Source organism: Toxotes jaculatrix, chromosome 5, assembly GCF_017976425.1.
Source record: "Toxotes jaculatrix isolate fToxJac2 chromosome 5, fToxJac2.pri, whole genome shotgun sequence".
Lineage (NCBI taxonomy): Eukaryota > Metazoa > Chordata > Actinopteri > Toxotidae > Toxotes > Toxotes jaculatrix.
In genome coordinates, this window is record NC_054398.1 from 5059334 (window position 1) to 5077875 (window position 18542).

Below are 18542 nucleotides of genomic sequence, written 5' to 3' on the forward strand. Positions count from 1 at the left end.
TTTTCCTGCTCTGCCCTCCTGCAGAGAGGTGACAAAGCTACTGGGGCAAAGCTACTGAACTGTTGTTTTTTAATAAGTATAAGTATAAGTATAAGTATAAGTAATAAGTAATTTCCAGTGGATATGGTGCAGCAGGTTTACGGCATCTGCAGCTTTTGAATTACCACTGGAAGACATTCAAATTAGGTTTTTCCTACCTGCATTGTCAAAAGTTGATTAACACCCCCTTGTTTGTGATTGTCGGTCTTGAGAGTTGCAGGCAAATGTCCTGCTTTAACATCTGCCCCCATTTCTTTGTAACATCATGTCTGATATGTGTTGAACAGTGTCCGTTGATGTTAGATGCTAAAAGACATTTTGTGTTTCAATTTTTTTTTTTTTTTAATCTGCACTGCCTTTTTAATTTTAGGATCCTCGGTTAGCAGTTAAACCATCATTCAGACCTCTGCTGGGTTTATCTCACTTTCTGTGCAGGACTCCACTGAAACCAGCTCCATGAAGGACCTGGCATTGTTAATGCAATCAGTAAACACAGGAGTAAAAAGACAATGAACGAGTCAGTGAAAATGAATGAATGAGTGAAAGTATTTCAGCCAGTCAAAACAAGCTTTCCTCCGCCTGTGAATGGCTGAGTAAATGAATGAAAATATGGCTCTGGTATTTTCAGTGCATCACCACTACCAGTGTGACATCACAGGAGCAGAGCGGGAGGAGCACGCTGGTTATGACACATTAGTTTCTTAGCAACAGACGGCATCGTTTTAGCATGCGGCTCTCAGAACAAAACCACCTTTATGGACACAAGGTGCTGTGCTGTTTATTTGTCCTTAGTGCTTGTAGAAAAATCATTTCAAACAGGACACAAGTTATTATTGGGAAGGACATGTTAACAACATGTTCAGACACAGTTTTTATTACACTCAGAAGAGTATTTCTAGATGCGTGTTTATCTCTTTGTGTTTTCCACTCTTTGCTTGAGCCTTCACCATTTTCGAGGTTCTGCAGTGGAGTTGATCTGGGCTCAGAGCACTGTGTGTGTGTGTGTGTGTGTGTGTGTGCTGGGTCTGTGTTATGCTTTATAATCGAAATCACTGTGGTTTCCAGAGGGCTGCCATGACCTACACCAGGATCATCTTGAAGGCTCACATTCTGCGTGTGTGTTTAATTTTTACTCTGCGGTTACGTCTTGTCAAACAGAGTCATTAGTCTGCTGAGTGCTGTAAAACCACAGGTCAATTAATAGTGACCTATTGATTTTATTTTTGTACAGTTTTTTCCCTTATTTTTTTGAACAGTGAAATGTTATGTAAACTCTACAGAGGTAAATCTCTTTTGCAACATTATTTAATGACAGTCTGCCTCAGTAAACCACTGATTTCTCTACAAAAATGCACCCTCTCCCTAGCAACAGATGCGGACACCCAGTGTGTTGTTAGCATCTTATTTTCTCACCGTGATGGTGTTTCCAGTAATTTATGATTTTGTCTTCTGTCAGTGCGAGACACACATAACACACACATTTGCATCTGTAAAGTGCTAGAGTTATGTAAGAATCACCACGAGTAACTGCATGTTATCCTGGACACCAGCCCTCAGTGTGTGTGTGTGTAACAACAAGCCACAGTTCATTTCGATGGCAATTTCTGGCAAAAAAAATTCAATATCACATCATTAAAGATACTTTAATGGCTCCCAAATGATATCCTACTGACTCTGGTGGTCCCCTGACTTTTCCTCTAGCAACATTATGAGGCTGGTTCTGAGAGAAATGTCTCAACTATTTAAGCTTGGTACAGACAGCCATGTTAGCTCTCATGATGAATTGCAAAAATGTTTGTGAACCCATAACTTTTAATCTCGAGCCATCATTAGATCAGATTTTTAATTTGTCCAATAGATCTGCAACAATCAGTCGATTAATCGATCAGCTAATTGAATGAAAATTAATCACCTGAGTTATTTTAACTTATTTCTCAGTTTTGTTTTTCTTCCAGGGTGATTGGTTGTGACCCCAGACCATGGCCTACACTCTAGGCTCAGCCACAGAGGGTCAAACGCGCAGTGTTGTACCTCAGCATTGCGTCACTCGGGTGGAGCTGTCCGTCACCGCATCCAGCCTGCTGGACCGAGATGTAGCCTCCAAGTCAGACCCCTTCTGCGTTCTCTTCCATGAAGTGGATGGGAACTGGGTGGAGGTAAGGATGGAGGGATAGAAGAAGAAAAACTGATAGATGGAGAGTGAGGTAGAGGAGGAGAATGGGCAGGAGTAAAGAAGAGGCATGTTATGTTTTCATAAAACGGGTTGAAAATGGGGAAAAAATCAGTGTAGGATGAAAATGGCAGACTGAGGAGAAAAGGCCAAACAGAGAGATAATGTATTGATATTCGGATAACAGGGAGTCAAACCCAGTTCTGGTTCTTCTCCATGCTGTGTTTCAACTCCAGGGAGGTGGAGAGAAGGAGCATAAAAGGCAGGCAGAAATAAAGTGAAGACTGAGGGGAAGATAGATAAAGTGTTAGAAGTGCTTTCAAGGTTACGTTCAGCGTGCTGGGTCTTCCGGCAAAGGAAAAAGATAAGAGGATTTTGTTTGTTGACTATGTTACTTTGCAGGCAGTATATGTTGTGAGCCAGATCCAAACTCATGATGTCTTGACCATCTGGCATGAGCCCTGGCGTGCTGAGCCCAGTGGGATGTTGCAAGATTTGTGATTGTTGGTACTGTAGACCTGTAGAACCGTTAAAAGGCTCTATCAGGGCTGTGAAGTTCATAATATAAGGTTTGTCTCATCACTTATAATGTTTGTTTGAGCAAAATGTATAGATAGAAGTTTCAACTGCTATTTAAATTAATTGTAGTTACTATTATCACAGTGTGTTTACCACATGACGTTCTGAAAAAAGGATAAGAAAAAGTTAAAAGTACAAAATTGAAAATTAAAAATAAAATGATCAATGTCTTGAAATTACTGTATGGCATTTTTGAGGTACTGTGTATGACTTTGTTCACTAAAGTAAAACCACATTTACCATTACACCTGTTGCTTCCTTTTGCAAAGGATGTCACTGTACGTACTTTAAATCCCCACATGACCAAGGGCATCCTCACATGCAAACTAGGGCAGTTCACCAACCACCAACCATTAGTTAAGAACAGGAAATAGAATCAGAACTTACTACATTTGAATGATACCTGACAATAGATTTTATACATCGAGCCTTTCAGTGTCCCTGCATCAGGCAGTGGATCAGTCGAGTTCAGGCTCGTTGTACTTTGTGCTCTGTTTCTAATTTGAACCTTCTTGCTTTATAACTCCATTAACAACATATGATGATGTATTTTCATGGCGTAGGAAGAGAAAAACATGAGCTCTGAGTCGAAGATGCTGAAGAGGAACGCGCTGATGAAGTTGTGGTGCGTGTAGGTTGCTGCCTCTGGGCTTCTCTGTAGCGAACAGCTGGTCAACAGGGCAAGCTGGCTTTTGTGTGTTCGTGTGTGCCTGTGTGTGTGTGTGTAGGCGAGTGCCTCCGGTTGTAGCTAGCTGTCGGTCAGCAGGGCATGTGGCTCTGATGTGAAATTGCCAACGGTTGCCATGGCAACGGGAAGGGAAACAAAAGCTCAGTGCTCCTGGAGTGAGGGAACGATGGAGGAGGTGAAATGAGGCCCAAACCTTTTCTTGGATGTTATCCACAGCTCGCTGTTTCTCTCGCACTCGCAGCTTTCTCACTTTCTCCGATCCCCTCCTGTTAGCTTTGTTTTCTCTCTCCTTCTTTCTTCGATTGTCTTTCTGTCATTTCTGTCGCCTGTCTTCCCCTGTCCGTGTCTCTCTGTCTCACTTCCTGTCTATCTTCATCTGTCTTGTGAGATAGAGGTGTGAGAATCAGCTGGGTCCATCAGGGGGAAAGAGGGAGAGAGGGTAAGAGTGTGAGAGCGAGGAGGTGTGAGAGAGGGAGATGAAACAAGGGTGGAGGGAAAGAAGAGAGGGTGAGGGGGAAAATTAGCAAGAGGAATGGAAAGAGCGAATGGAGAAGAACAAGAGAAACACAGAGAGGTGAGAATGTGAATGAGCGACAGATAGAAAAAGAAGTGAAGATGATGGAAACCATGATGGGAAAAAATGATAGCAACTGAAGTGTTGGAGAGGCTTTAAAGAACATGATAGGACTATAGAAATATGGATCTCAGCTATGCTAATGAAGTGGCACCCAGTTCGCAGACTGCTTGGGCTATTTTCTAAATCCTTTGAATTTTTTTTTTTTCTCTCCAAACTCCAAACCCTAATGCTAATCTCAGCACGTGTTATGGACACAGATAAACGCCTGTAACACTCCAAGTGAGAGCTTACATGCAGCGTGATATTTTACCACATACAGTAGGGATGCTAAAATCAGTGGGGTTTAAAAATCACTTATTTAGCAGTGCTCTGCTGTAAAGTGCAGCCTTATGTGGCTGTGACGTCACATGAACCATGTTTTCAGTGGCACTTCTGCTTTATTATACACATTTAAGTTCAGTGATTTAATCATATATATATCATGTCACTCTCACTGCTCTCATCAGTGGCGTGTTCAGCAGCAGCAGGCAGCTATTTTCTGTGGAAAAGCTCAGAGGAATCCACTGTACACTCTCTGCTCAGCACCAAACAGCAAACAGACAAAGTTAGCTGTAAACAGAGTGATTCATCAGATGGACACAGACAGGATTCCAAAATATTTCTACATCAACTTTCTAAAGGTGATAAAATGTCAAATTTATATTTCAAGCTTGTTGGCTCCAAAGGGGCCAGTAATTAGTGTGACTGTGTGTAATGATGTGTGTGTTTCGGTGCTGCAGTTTTGTCCAAGTGATTTCTTTTTAGCAGCAACTTCTCTGATGTCTGAGTCTCTGAGCGTTTGGGCTCGTCTCGTTGGTTCAGCCTCTCGGCTATGAGCTGTCCTTCATTTTACTGAGATGGGTCATTAATATTTTTTAAAATTCCTAAGTGCACATCCTAGCTCCGAGGCATGCACACATTTGCCATAGATAGTCACAAGGGTCCTTTTATTCACAGGCGAACAGTGTAAATTAAGCTGTAGGACTGTTAACATCACATCCATTACACTCCAAATTGGCTTACTCTAAATGGTTTTTAGGTCCTGTTCATACCGTTAACATGCGTCTCAGGTGATCCAGGATCCTGGACTGTAAGCTGCAACACTAACTCCTTACTTACCCCTTATGCATCCTGGGGGAGCCAATCACAGGTGGACAGCTCTAAGACCCAGACTACCTCCGGATGTGGTCTGAGTGATCGCATTTTAAATGTGTCCTCCATGTGTGACCCGGGCCTTAGATCGTTTTGAGCGGTTGATTTCAAACACTATCATCTCCATGAGCGGGCAAACAACTTTTCATTGAACATCAGCCAAACATATGCCAAACAAATCATAAACACTGGAAAATTATGCACTTGTAAAGGAGATGGCAGGACACAGACCAGCAAACCAGGCAGAAAAATGGACAAATAGTGGGATGTTTTTGAAGCTTAAATTATATTTAGGCTTCATGTTCATGACTACAATTTGAAGGCGTTCTTGTTAGCAGGCGATTATTACATCCAGCTGTTCATATTGTTGTTATTGCAGCATTTGTACGACTAAACCTTCTGTATTTGCCTGTTTTGTCGGTTTCTTTTTTTTTGCCTCATTCATCTGATAGTGAACATGAACAGATAAAAATAGAGGGGGGGCAGAAAGGGGTTGAAGCACCACAGGGGTCTGACTCATTTCCATAGCCCGGTGAGCCCGGTTCAAATCCACAGTGACACAAATGTGAGACGTGCACTTCAGCCTGCCAGGCTTCCACGATGCCTCAGTAATATCAGTTTTTAAGCCACAAAGTGCAGCCATTCTCGTGTGCTCTCTTCCCATGCATCAGACAGATGGATAAGTTCTCTGTGCACCATTAGCAGGCTGAAGTTAAAACCCTTTTCCCTCTGAAGTAGCTTTGCAACCTCTCTCTCTCTTTCTCTCTCTCTGTTCTTTTCTGAAAACAATATCTACAGTCAGAGAAATATAAGATATTTTTAATAAAGGAATGACATCACAACAACAGTGAAAATGTGCTCAGCACCATCTTAATTAGGTTTGTGAACAAGCTAATATTTGCTAATTAGCAATACATATTATTTAATAGTCAGCTATTTAATAATCAGCAGAGGCTGATGGGAATGTCATTACTTTTATCTGTGGTGACTCAGTTACAAGGTTATTTTTGAGACAGTAGCTACTTTGTTGTTGCAGTTGGTGAGTGTAATAGGAAAAGGGTTTCTGATTTTTTTGTTTTTCAAAACAAATCTGCCTATGGGTACAAATAAAGTAACCTGAACCTGAAATTGAACCTATGAATAAATATAAATAATTTTCAGGTGTTTCCATTTCATGCATTCTATAAATTATCATACTTAATTTAATAAAATTTAACTAATGGACATTTCAAGCGAAAATACTATTTGATATTCACTGGGAACTATTTAGCCATTCTTCGTTTTTAAGACAAGACAATAGTAAATGATAAACTATTAGATTTTCTATAATTTAATGACCATTCAAAAATCATGACCCATCCCTACTGTTTACTACTTGATGCTTGTAAACTGTGGCACAGGCCATATGTGATTGTGTGTCTCCAGATGGGTTTCGGTGGTTCAGTCCGAGTCATAAGACCCAGTTTTTATTTCCAGCCACAAAAGAGTCATCAAACTAGCATGGCTAAATACGTTTATACTGACGGTATTTACATTTAGTGGATTTTTTGTGTGTGAACTAGTTCAAATTCAGCTCTGTTAAATTTACCAACACTTATGTCCAAACACTGCAACACTACATCACCAGTGTAAGGAAAATCACAACAAACTGTGCACTGCATTGTTTAGTGCCTGTGAATCAGCAGCAGGGCAGATGTAATTCAGTCCCAGGGTGCTGACATTTCATGGTCGCCATCTCTAGAGTATCGGTTCAATGGCCATTCAAATATGCCTTTTATAATCACTCAAATTCAGAAGTGATGACAGGCTAGACATACACTGACCTTGTGTAATGGTGGATAAACACACTATGTAGTGTGTCCTGGGTGAGTCAGAGCAGAGAGTAGCAAGGCCAATGAGTATTAGTCATCTAACCACCTGGTTTAGAAGACCCAGAGCAAATAACAGCTCTCACAGTGCTCTTATAGACGCCCACACACTCCGATCTGTCTGTGCACTGTCCAGACTATTTTTTGGGGGCCACGAGAACTCATCACTTGTAATACGTCAACGCTGGACATCACCGAGGAACAGGGTTAGGATTAAGACTTTGGTTTATGAGCAAATACATGAAAAGCTAATAAGATTCCCATCAGCCAGAGCTGTAGTTTGTGTTTTGTGCTAATAAGCACTGTTACCATTCTAACATGCTAAACTAAGATAGCGATCATGGCAAACATTATGCGTGGTAAACATCATGGAAATGTTAGCATTTAGCTCAGTGCTATGCCCAAGTACCGTGAATGTATTAAGTAAAAATATAGTCCAACAGGTTTCATGGAAAAAGAAGACTGATTTATTGATAAAATGACTAAAAACATAGTAGGTTAGCAGTAGGTGAGCAGCTGTTTGTTTATCTGGTGGCTACAAGTAATAGATTAATTTGACCTTGTTCTCTTTACACATTATTTTCTTACAGTTGGTAAACTGGAAGTTGTTTCAGAAATGCTGGCCAACTTTTGCTTTTAGTTACACATAAGAGAACCCAAATCCAGCAGCGCTGTAAATGGAGTAGAGTCCAGGCAGCCAGAGATGAAAGTGGGTTCATCAGCTACTGCCGTAGCTCAGTTGGTCCAGAGATGACAGTGAGAGGCTGGACGTGGAGGAGGCAAAGATAAGACTGGCACTGGCACAATCAGAGAACTGCATAATGCTATAATGTTATGATATAACCAGGTTACTTTGAAAAAAAAACAGCACAGATCACAGTCAAGTCTGGTGCTTGTTGCACAGAATTTAACTAGTAGATCTACTGTGAGTAATTGTGGTTTCTGGCTAACAATTGCTGATGGAAAAGATACCTGCTGCCTTCAGTCAAAAGGAGAGCCCCTCGTTATAGGCTACCAACTAACCGTTGTGGATTACAGGGCTGGTAAGAGGTGCTCATTAAGTTTAATTCTGTCTGGCTGGTGTTGGTGCCATAATCAGAATAAAACTTTTTGTTGTCTGCATCATCACATATCATCTAGTTAAAAAATGTGGCTATATTAATAAACAAAACATTTTCAAACAAGGGTTGGTCCGAGTGAGGTTTTCTGTACGTGTGCCTTCACCGAATAAAGTGACCAAAATATTTATTATACAATATTTCACTTGAACAAGTGTTCAAGTGACAAAATACTGTCTGTTTGAACACAAGGGCTCTGAGCACACGAACGGCAAACTGCGCAAAAAGCATTTATTCTTGGCACCAAGATTGCAGCGCGCCACTGGATTGACCATCTGCTGCTCCTGTCCTCCCACTGGGGTGCACGTGAGTCATCAAGACACCAAAGAGACGCAGTCAAGGAAATAACCTCAGCGTGCCGCAGGAAAATACCAGTTCCGTTATTTGTGAACAGATAGTTTGATGTAAAGTTGCCAGATTTAGTTAAATGCCTCATTCTTATCCACAGTCCCTGACAAGGTTGATGTTGAAAATTTAAAATGAAAAACTGACTCTACCTGTTAGACCTGACAGCTGCATTCACAAGCTCAGTCACAGTTCAACTGAATTGCATTTGTTTAGCAGATTTTTTTGTTTTAAACGTCTGTCTCTCCTTGTTTCTCGTTGTTTAGCTGGGCCGCACTGAGACAGCTGTGAACAACTTGAACCCAGTGTTTGGAGTGAAGTTTCAGGTGGACTACCACTTTGAGGAGATCCAGAAGCTTCGCTTTGCCATGTTTGATGAAGATAAGTGTGCCACGCAGCTCTACGAACACGACTTCCTGGGAGAATTCATTTGTACGCTGGGAGTGGTACGGAGTGATTTTTCCTTTGCAGTCAAAAGTTGGTTCTGTGTTAAAGAGCAGGACAACGAGCAATTTGCCATAAGAGGTATAAGAGGTATGGTTTAAGAGAAGGATGTCTGTGAAGATTCTCAGTCATCCAGGTCATGGTATTTACAAAAGCTATTGAAAGGCAACTGGACTTGGTTGAGATTCTTGAAGACGTTTTACCTCTCATCTGAAAGGCGAACTGAAGAAGCCTTTCAGATGAGAGGTGAAATCTTTCAGTAGCATAGGAAATTGGAAACATTGGACATTGGAAATTTAAGAGAAGGAGTTTGTGTGAGAACCTGGCAACTAATAGATTGAACTAGAGTGAACTGATTCGGGTAATTGGGTTCAGACTATATTTTAGCGTAGGATGGGCTGAAACAAAGATATCTGTAGTTTAAACCCATATTTTTTATTTTTATATTTTGTCCTGTGTGTCTCTCTTTTAATTGTCCACTAGATTGTGTCCAATAAGAAACTTCACAGACCATTGATCTTAGCCAATGGGAAGCCAGCAGGCAAAGGATCCATTACGGTAAGCATTAGTAGTTCTTTCTGTATATCCCCACCTCTCTTTCTTTCTTTCTGTCTCTCCTGTCGACACACCTTATACACACTGTACTGTATCATCAAAGGCTGCCATTGTTGGCATGTGGATGCAGTCACTGTTGTTTACTGTAATGGTATGGTTGCAGTGGTTGATAATGATGATGACAGTGAAAACGTTATTGAGGCTCCTGCCCTTACTGTTGTTGATAACTGTGGTTGTTGTTGCTGCCGTCCCTGCTGATGTCGATGTGAATTGTTAGCAGTATTTTTTTAGTTGCAGCTAATGTTGTTCTGTAAATTTTACTTTAGATAACAGCTCAGGAGCTGTCTGACAACAGAATCATCACTTTGACCCTGAGTGGGCGTAAACTGGACAAGAAGGTAGGCAGTTAGACCCACACACACACACACTCAGGATGCAAATGCAAAAACACACACACACTCAGAGTACATTCGAGCATTACATGCTACTTTTGGGCACACAAGCTAAGCCCACACAGACAGCATTTACAGTAAATATTTTCACACTCTTCACCTTTGCCTGCCAACTAATGGGCTGTCAGGTGCACTGATAGCTGGAAATGAAAACCATGTAGGATCTATACTTATTTTTAAACTGTTTATTTTCAATCTTCAACCTATGGAGTAGCTGCTGGTATACTGTGAGGGGAGGAAAGACAGCAGGTCAGAAACAGCACAGCTTGGATTGTGATTTGAACTCATGCTAATGTGTGAACACTGTGCACCCCCTGGTTAAACCACCAGGATACACACAAATCATTGCATTGGCTCAGAATATATTTTAATAACAACATTTGCAAGGATTGGCTGAGAGATAGAGGAAGCACATGTGGAGGTAGGAATAATCTTTACCCACTGTTTGGAGTATTTGCAGTTTACACACAAAAAAGACTACACAAACATAAACTTAGAAAAACTGGTGAAAAGACACAGACATATTATCAATATAGGGTTTTTAGGGTGCTTAAAAGACTGTTCCTTGAAAAGAGAATTTCCCTCTGTGCTCTACCCAACATGGTACGCTCAGATACCACCCTGAAATAAAAAGCCTCTGAATCTCCCACTTCTTTATATGATAATCTGGACCTTTAACCAGGAGGTAACATGGGGTGAAGCACATAGGATAAACATTTTTAAATATAACAAAGAAAGGAATTTAGAGTGACTAAATGAATTTGAATGTATGTCTGACTAATGTGTGGTTATCTCTTTAACATGTAAATCATGTCAGGCTGCATGCTGACATGATTGCAGTGACCAAGAGCAATTAATCGCTTTCGTGGTTAGCATTCAAAAACCCATTTACGCTATTGCTGAGACTTGCTTGTAGCCACAGAGGCTTATATCACACAGTGAAATAAATAATAAACTTTATTCCGGCCTTGTGGAATAAAAGAACGAAATAGAGTGTGATGTGTCCAATGTGGAGCCTACTCTCAAGGGGGCGCAGGTTAGTACCACAACAACATTAATCAATAGAAAAGACTTGACAGTGCAATATAGTGATTTCTTTTTTCAACCACAGCAATTCAGTTTTGTGTTAGCAGTGCACTGATCAAATTGAAATACAAGTGTTGCAGTCGTTGGCTGAGGAGAGGAGAAATGAGGAGAAAACAGAAATCACCTTTACAACAAACTGGTTCTGTTCTGAGCAGGACTTCTTTGGGAAGTCGGACCCCTACCTGGAGTTTCACAAACAGGGAGAGGACGGTAAATGGATGCTGGTGCACAGGACAGAGGTGAGTCATGGGCGGGGATTCAAAGCACTTTCAGCTGCCACTGCCATGAGCTGTCATTGTCTGCTAAACCAGGTCTTACAGAAGATCAGACACTGTAACTTTAACAGTAAGTGTAGAAGACGATTACTGATGCTTAGGTAATTCTGCTGTGGCTGCAACAACGTGATATATCTGCTGCTGAGTAATTTAATGATAACTTGCCTGTTTCTGTGTGCGTGCGACTTCAGGTCATAAAGAACACTTTAGACCCATCATGGAAACCTTTTACTGTGCCTCTCATTTCTCTCTGCAATGGAGATGTGGAACGGAACATCAAGGTTAGTGAAAGAAGGACAGGAAGTGGTTAGCTTAGCATAAGTCATTTTAACATGTTCTGTAATCAGGCCCTCTATGACAGCCATAGCTGTCACATTAACAAATCCTGTTTTCAAAAATGTAAAATAAATAAACTGCTGTCCATGTTGCACTTTTGGCCTCGTGTTTGTGTTAGAGCGACAAGTATGGAGAGGTGTAAAGAGGCAAAAATACCACTCGAGTTTCAAAAAGGAAGCTATACGAGATAACCACACCAAGGAAAAGATGATGGCATGATGTGATGTGTTCTGCTCAATGACAGGTTCTGTGTTATGACTACGATAACGACGGAGGCCACGACTTCATAGGAGAGTTTCAAACTACAGTTTCCAAGATGAGTGAAGCCCAGAACTCAGTGGAGGTAAAACATGTTTCACATTATTGTAAATGAGTACATCTTAGAGCTGAGCATTTTTCACACACACACTCACACACAAGCTAACAACCCATTTCCCATCAACCCCAGCTCTACTTTGAGACATCATATACATAACACACTTAACTGTTGGTGTATTACGCTAACATGCTAGATTTACACAAGCTAGCACACTAACTTTCTAAATGTTGAGCATGTAACATAGTATGAAAATACTTACATGTATGTTAACATGCATCCAAGCTTGAGGGCGGCATCAACATGTTAGCATGCTAACATTAGCTTTCAGCTCAAGCAAAGCTGAGCCCAAGTACAGCTGAGCCTGACAAAATATAGACTGTACAGTACAGAAAACATGTATGCTGCACCACAACACTGGGTCCTACTGGTTCCCACACCTGCCAAATCCCACTTTCACTCCTGAACGTAAACCATTCTGATTTAGACACTGCCATCAGGTCAAACTATGAAATTTTCACCAGTAACGGTGACCTTGCTGAGCTTCTAATGTGGTTTTGGATGATTTAATCTTCAGTTAAACGCTTACATCATCCAGTTTGTTTTACTACACTCCAGCTCCTGAATCCTTTTGGAGCAGAAGGTAATAGTGTGATCCTGAATCTGGCTAAACACCATGAATCCCAGCCAGATATTTTATCTTTCTTAGCTATACTGAATTTGCCACAATGCTGCCCCGTACTGGCTAATTTGCAGTTTAAATGCATTCAACAATGAAGCTGGAATAATAATGTACAAATTTGCATTGCTCCATTTTTCACACATTGTGGCCTCTGAGGACCGATTTGGGCTGAAGTCTGAGCTGCTAATGACTAAATACTGTTGAGATTTTTTTTTTTTTTTTTCACTTTTGCATTTCTGGTCTGCTAAAGATATAAAGATGCAGGGATCAGAATACAGTCCATTCATTAGCAGCTCTGTGTGTGTTCGCATGTGCATCTGTGTGTGTGTGTGTGTTCATTTGTGAAACTGCGTGTGTGCATGTGCCAAAGCAGCCTTATGACTTGTTCTCCCACGGAGTCTCTTCATGTGTGGTAATGATGTTAGGGGTAACACAAAATAACGAAGAAGAAAAAAAAAAAAAGATGGCAGGATGGAGAGATGGGGGATGGAGAGCGAGAGACAGCGTGTGTGAAGAGAAGGATGAGAAAATGAGAGGTGCTTTTGAGATGTAAAACAGCCTTTAGCTGAGCCCTAGTAACACGACAAGGCATTTAGAGCTACCTGTCATATGAATCACCAACTGACTTAAGGCATATGAGTCTGTGCAGTGTGTGTGTGTGTGTGTGTGCGTGTGCATGTCTCAAATGTCTCTTTTGATCAAACACAACTATCTAAAGTGTATATTTGTGAGACTTTCAGTACCAAAGACCGATCTGTGTTTTTCTTTTATCTTCGTCACATAAAATTAATTCAGTGTGTTTAATAATCAGTATTTCTACACCAGTACAATTCGGTCAGCTTATAATTCATCGCCGAGTTTGACTGTCAAGTTGAAGTTACTGTAGGCGGCGAGTGGAAAACATGCAGAACCAAGTCACGTCTCTCCGCCGTCTGTTCATTTCTTCCCAGCTCCTCTTTCCAGCTCTGCTGTCACCTCTACTTTTCCCCTCATCCCCCCTCTCTCCTTTTAACTTTTTTCCCTCAATTTCCCCTTTTCTGATACTTGTCATCTTTCTTGTGTCTCCTACTGTGTTTCTGTCTCTTCAGGTGGAGTTTGACTGCATCAACCCCAAGAAACAGAAGAAGAAGAAGAATTATAAAAACTCTGGAATTATCATTGTCAAGTCATGTAAGGTGAGGATGGATGGATGGATGGATGGGTGGAGGTGGCTGGATGGGTGGAGATGGATGGATGGAGCTTTGGTCTAATCACTTTTTAGCAGCATCCATGTTTGCTTTAGAATTTTAATCTTTGCTTGCATACCAGTGACCACTGGTATCTCTGTTTGGGGCAGATGTTACTTTCTCACTGTTCTGTAATTAGCTCAGCACATTGGACCTGTGGAGGCAAAGCATCTCAAATCAAATCAGTTTTTACATCTCATATCTCTCCCCACAGAGTATTTGCATCTGCGTTGGGATACCCTGGTTGATGCGAACCATGAGCCTTAACCAGTACAGCAGAATGTGTCTGTGTACAGGCTGTAAAATCAACAAAACAATCTATAAGAGACGTAAAGCAGTGTCACACCGTTGGGTGTGACATTTTGATTTCGTTTGCATTATCATCAATCACTCGGGTCAGGTGTAAGCTACTTAAAGATTTACCTGTTCCAGGTAAATTTTCATTTAAAAAATCAATACAAAGAGTTTTATCCATTAAAATTCTGAGGTGGAAGAACAGAAATAACGACCTTAACAAATCAAACAAGCCATTCACTTTATCCTCGTGTCTTATCCCCTCATAAAGACCCATCCTACACTCGACTCAGTGAAACATTTGATTAAACTATTGTGGTTTAGATCAGCAGACCCACTTCTAACTGGGTGTTCATAACTCATAACTTCATCTGAATAACTAATTAGTGTGGCAGCTTTGAGCCCCACAGAGGACACATTAAGATGGAATACTGAGTCTCTAGATGCCTATTGGAATGACATTAAAGCCGTGTGCGTGTGATGACAGGCTTTCATAATTGATTCTTTTCCTCCTTCCTTTTCTCGTGATGCAAAATGACGAACGAGCCTCTGTACAGACGCACACAGACACATCACATTGAACACACACGTACACATAGAGCACAAGCACAAAACTGCTAATACAGTAATTATATTTGTTGGCTGCTGGCAGGGATTAGACTAATGACAGTAAAATCCGTGCTAAATATTCATTGTAATTGGAGTGGAAATTGTGTTCAAACAAGATAATAATTGGTACTCCATTGGTGGTACCTTATATCAGAAAAACATGAGCTGTATTGTCATTTTAAAACAAATTTTTACGGTTCTGCTTATGAAAACTATTTATTTTTACAAGTTGCTGTGTTCGGTTCAGGTTGTTTACTACATGATCTGTGCCGGTAGAATCAATTAGTCAAAAGAGCTTTCAAAGGACAAACTGCTTCAGACAGGAAAAGAAACAACAATTTGTGTTTTTATTTGTTACTGAGTTAACAGTGTATGATGCGGTGAGGTCTACAACAGCCTCATGATTTACTAACTCTGATCCAATTTTTAACATACTGGCTCTCCTCTTCTCAAAGGATCAATTAAATCCTCCTCTTTTGTGGCCGTCGTTATTTTTTTGTCTTCTTACTTTTCCCTCTTGTGTCTCTAGATTACAAGGGACTACACTTTTCTGGATTACATACTGGGAGGATGCCAGCTCATGTTTACTGTGAGTATATATCAGCATGTCTGTTTTTCTGTCTCCGAAATGATGTGATAATGAGATACATGCTTTGCTCGTCGAAATGGATGGAAAACATTCACATTTTCTGTTGTCATCTCCTGGGGTTAGAGCTGGATGATCATTTACATACAGAAAGGAAAAGCGCGAGAGGCAAGAAGATGCGTGAGAGTAGAGAAGAGTAATGGGATACTGTGAAACGCTGAATTGCGGGTACTCTGCTTGAATTGTGAAAAATGGAGGTCAGAAAGAGAACAGGGAAAAAAAACAAGTGAATGCAAAACAATTACTTTTGAAATGGTGAAAACAGAAAGTGAGCGTGAGGTAAAGATACAGGGATAAAAAGAGACAGAGACGGCTGTTGGACATAGGAAGGGAGAGAGAGGGAGAAGCGTCACAGTCTATTTTGGTGTCTTGTTGGGAGAAACTCATATATGTCCCTGGTGATGTCACACTTTTGTGTGTAACTGAGTAAGTGTGGAAAAATGTGTTTATGATAGCCACACACACACACACACACACACAACACACACACACATACACATACACAGACAAACTCACAGTCATTGAGTAGTTTCATTATTTGTTTTGTATCCAACAAATACAAATGCTGATAAATCTCAGAACCATTCAGACTGGCTCACTGTTATTGTAACACTCATATACAATGAGAGGACACACATACAGTGCCAATTATACATATGCATATTCACACTGTCTTTTTTTTTTTCTTCCACCTCTGGGAGCTAGAACCAGGCTCCAGATGTAGAAGGGTGCAGATAAAGTCGTGTGTTACAGGCCTGATTTTGTGGCATTTTTCTTAAAATTTGCTCTGAGATTAGAGACCTGTGCATCACCTTGTGTTAGAATCATTGCATTTGTTGTTTTTCCTGATGGGTCATTTTGAGATGAGGTATTTAGTAATACTCCTGAGAGAGATCACCGTAAAACAAATAATGTATTCCCACTATAAATTTAAAAGGTAAAACCTGTGGTCATCTCAGAATTATTCAGAACCGAAACACAAGAATCTCTTGGATAATTTCACTAGCTGATTCGAAATCCAAAGAAAACATATTCTTTAATTGCTAAATTTATCTTCTGAACAGCTGAATTCTGAAGTTCGGCTGTTTTAACTCCACCCCCCCTCGCTGCTGTATTGGAAAACACAACTCCACTGAAGTGTCCTTTGTAGCATCTTGTACGCTGCGCCTGTGTCCCTCTTGTTCTCGTTGAAGGTAATCTTGTAATCGTGTGGAGCACTGGCTCACACTGGCTCAGGGTCTTGGTCAAGTACAAAAGAGCTGTTGTGCGGAGGTGACTTTACTCCTGTTGTTTTGCAGAGATGCTGTCAGTGTCAGAGGGTGTGTTCAGTGTGTCTTATGGAGGGCAGAAAGCTTCAGGACATTGTTGAGGAGCGCACACACACGCACACAAACACAGGCAATAACAACCTTCAGTGTCAACCTGTTATTTGCACCTTATCTTATTGTTGGAAATGAGGCTTCAATGCATAGAGCATAGTTATTGTTGCCATAGCGATGCTCTGAGCTGTTGATGGAAACGTTTGCGCCATGATGAAAAAGTGAGGGAGAAAGAATATGAACAAGTGAGGAAAAGAGCACGAGAGCAGAATGGTTTAATGCATGTTTCTCTATATGAATCAATGCAGGAGGAGGATCTTTATCCTCATTATGAATTCTCTGTTCAAAGTAGGTTTACTCTCAGTAGGACAAAATAATTTACACACGATGAAGAAATGTAATGTTTTTTCTTTTCTTTTTCTGTTTTATTTCAACTGTCTAATGTTGAAAGAGACAGCTATTTTTGGTCGTTCAGATTACTGATGCAAAAGGTGCAGAAACAGTTGATCAGGCAAACAGCGATTGTCCAGTTATAGCAGTCAAGCTGCATTTAACAAATTTTTCCTTATCATACATATACCAGCTCTACACTGCAACACAAGAACAGTGTTTTTTTTTTTCTTCCCCCCCACGTCACTGATCACCAGCTGGTGAGGATGCTGACCTTTTGCCTCAGAACTGTTAGCGTTAGCGTCAGTCCTATAGTAGTCCTAATGCAGTATATGCATCCATGAAGTGGTTCTAGTTTTAAGATGAATCACCTGGAGACATTTAAAAAGTCAACCACAGACAGCATTTTCAACAAACTGATGGAGTTAACCTCAACTTAATTCGCTAGCTCAATACAAAATCTGCCAGTGACAGGTAATGTAATGTTTGCTGAAATCAAACGAGCTGTTACTACAGATTTTCATGGTAAATCTTCCTCTGTCATTATTATAAACTGTATTCTCATTATTATTATTATTATTATTATTATTATTATTATTATTGCATACTGCATTATAAAGTGCATAAAAATAGAAAGCTTGCCTGGAGCAGAAAGTAATTTACAGGGCAGAGCTTAGAAAATAGTACTGTAAATTGCAGCCAAATTTCAACTGGAGATGCGTCGAGATCTCATATTACAGCCATCCCTCTGATGACCCCTGTAGTTATTGGATGATAAAACTGTTGTAATAACGGTGGGTAATTCCTCCCGTTTGTGCTGTGGTCAGCTCTTCATAACCAGTTAAAACCAGAACGGGGAGTTCTGACTTGACCAGCGGTGATGAGCGTTGAAGTTTTCAGCCATTAGGAGTGTCCACATCCAGCCTGCTCTCTTTTAGATGACTGAGGTGAACGAGAAACACTCTCCTCTCTGTTATCAACCAGCAGTCGAGTGCCTCTGTAAAGGGTTGGACAGTGTGGGTCTGCTCTCAGCTGTGGAAATGTTTCACTGCTGAGTGTGTGCATGTGAGGATGTTTGCTAAAAATGCAAATTTAAAATACAAGTATCACAATTAGTAGAATTAGCAAATGGCTACGTGTAGTTATTGACTGAGAGACGGGTGTAAACATTTTAATAATTTCCTCCCTCCAGGCTTTGCTTATTTGTAATGAGCAGAGTTTCAGTGCAGTGGGAACATTTGCCTGTTCTAGTGGTGATTAGATGAGCAAATATAAGGCGGAATGGGAACTCTTAAATCCCCACTGCTCCCTCCTAATCTTTTGCCTTTTGTCACAGA

The 18542-nt window shown here is 40.7% G+C and overlaps 1 protein-coding gene across 1 annotated transcript in view; it reads left to right on the plus strand.

The window, feature by feature from the left end:
• Window positions 1-18542, plus strand: part of cpne2 (copine II) — a 38538-nt gene that overhangs the window by 752 nt on the left and 19244 nt on the right. Inside the window, exons 2-10 of the mRNA XM_041037464.1 lie at window positions 1995-2195; window positions 8842-9021; window positions 9503-9577; window positions 9901-9972; window positions 11268-11351; window positions 11579-11668; window positions 11968-12066; window positions 13810-13896; window positions 15380-15439. Of these exons, the coding sequence (XP_040893398.1) occupies window positions 2019-2195; window positions 8842-9021; window positions 9503-9577; window positions 9901-9972; window positions 11268-11351; window positions 11579-11668; window positions 11968-12066; window positions 13810-13896; window positions 15380-15439 (924 nt within the window). The 5' untranslated portion in view covers window positions 1995-2018. The remainder of the gene's footprint in view (window positions 1-1994; window positions 2196-8841; window positions 9022-9502; window positions 9578-9900; window positions 9973-11267; window positions 11352-11578; window positions 11669-11967; window positions 12067-13809; window positions 13897-15379; window positions 15440-18542) is intronic.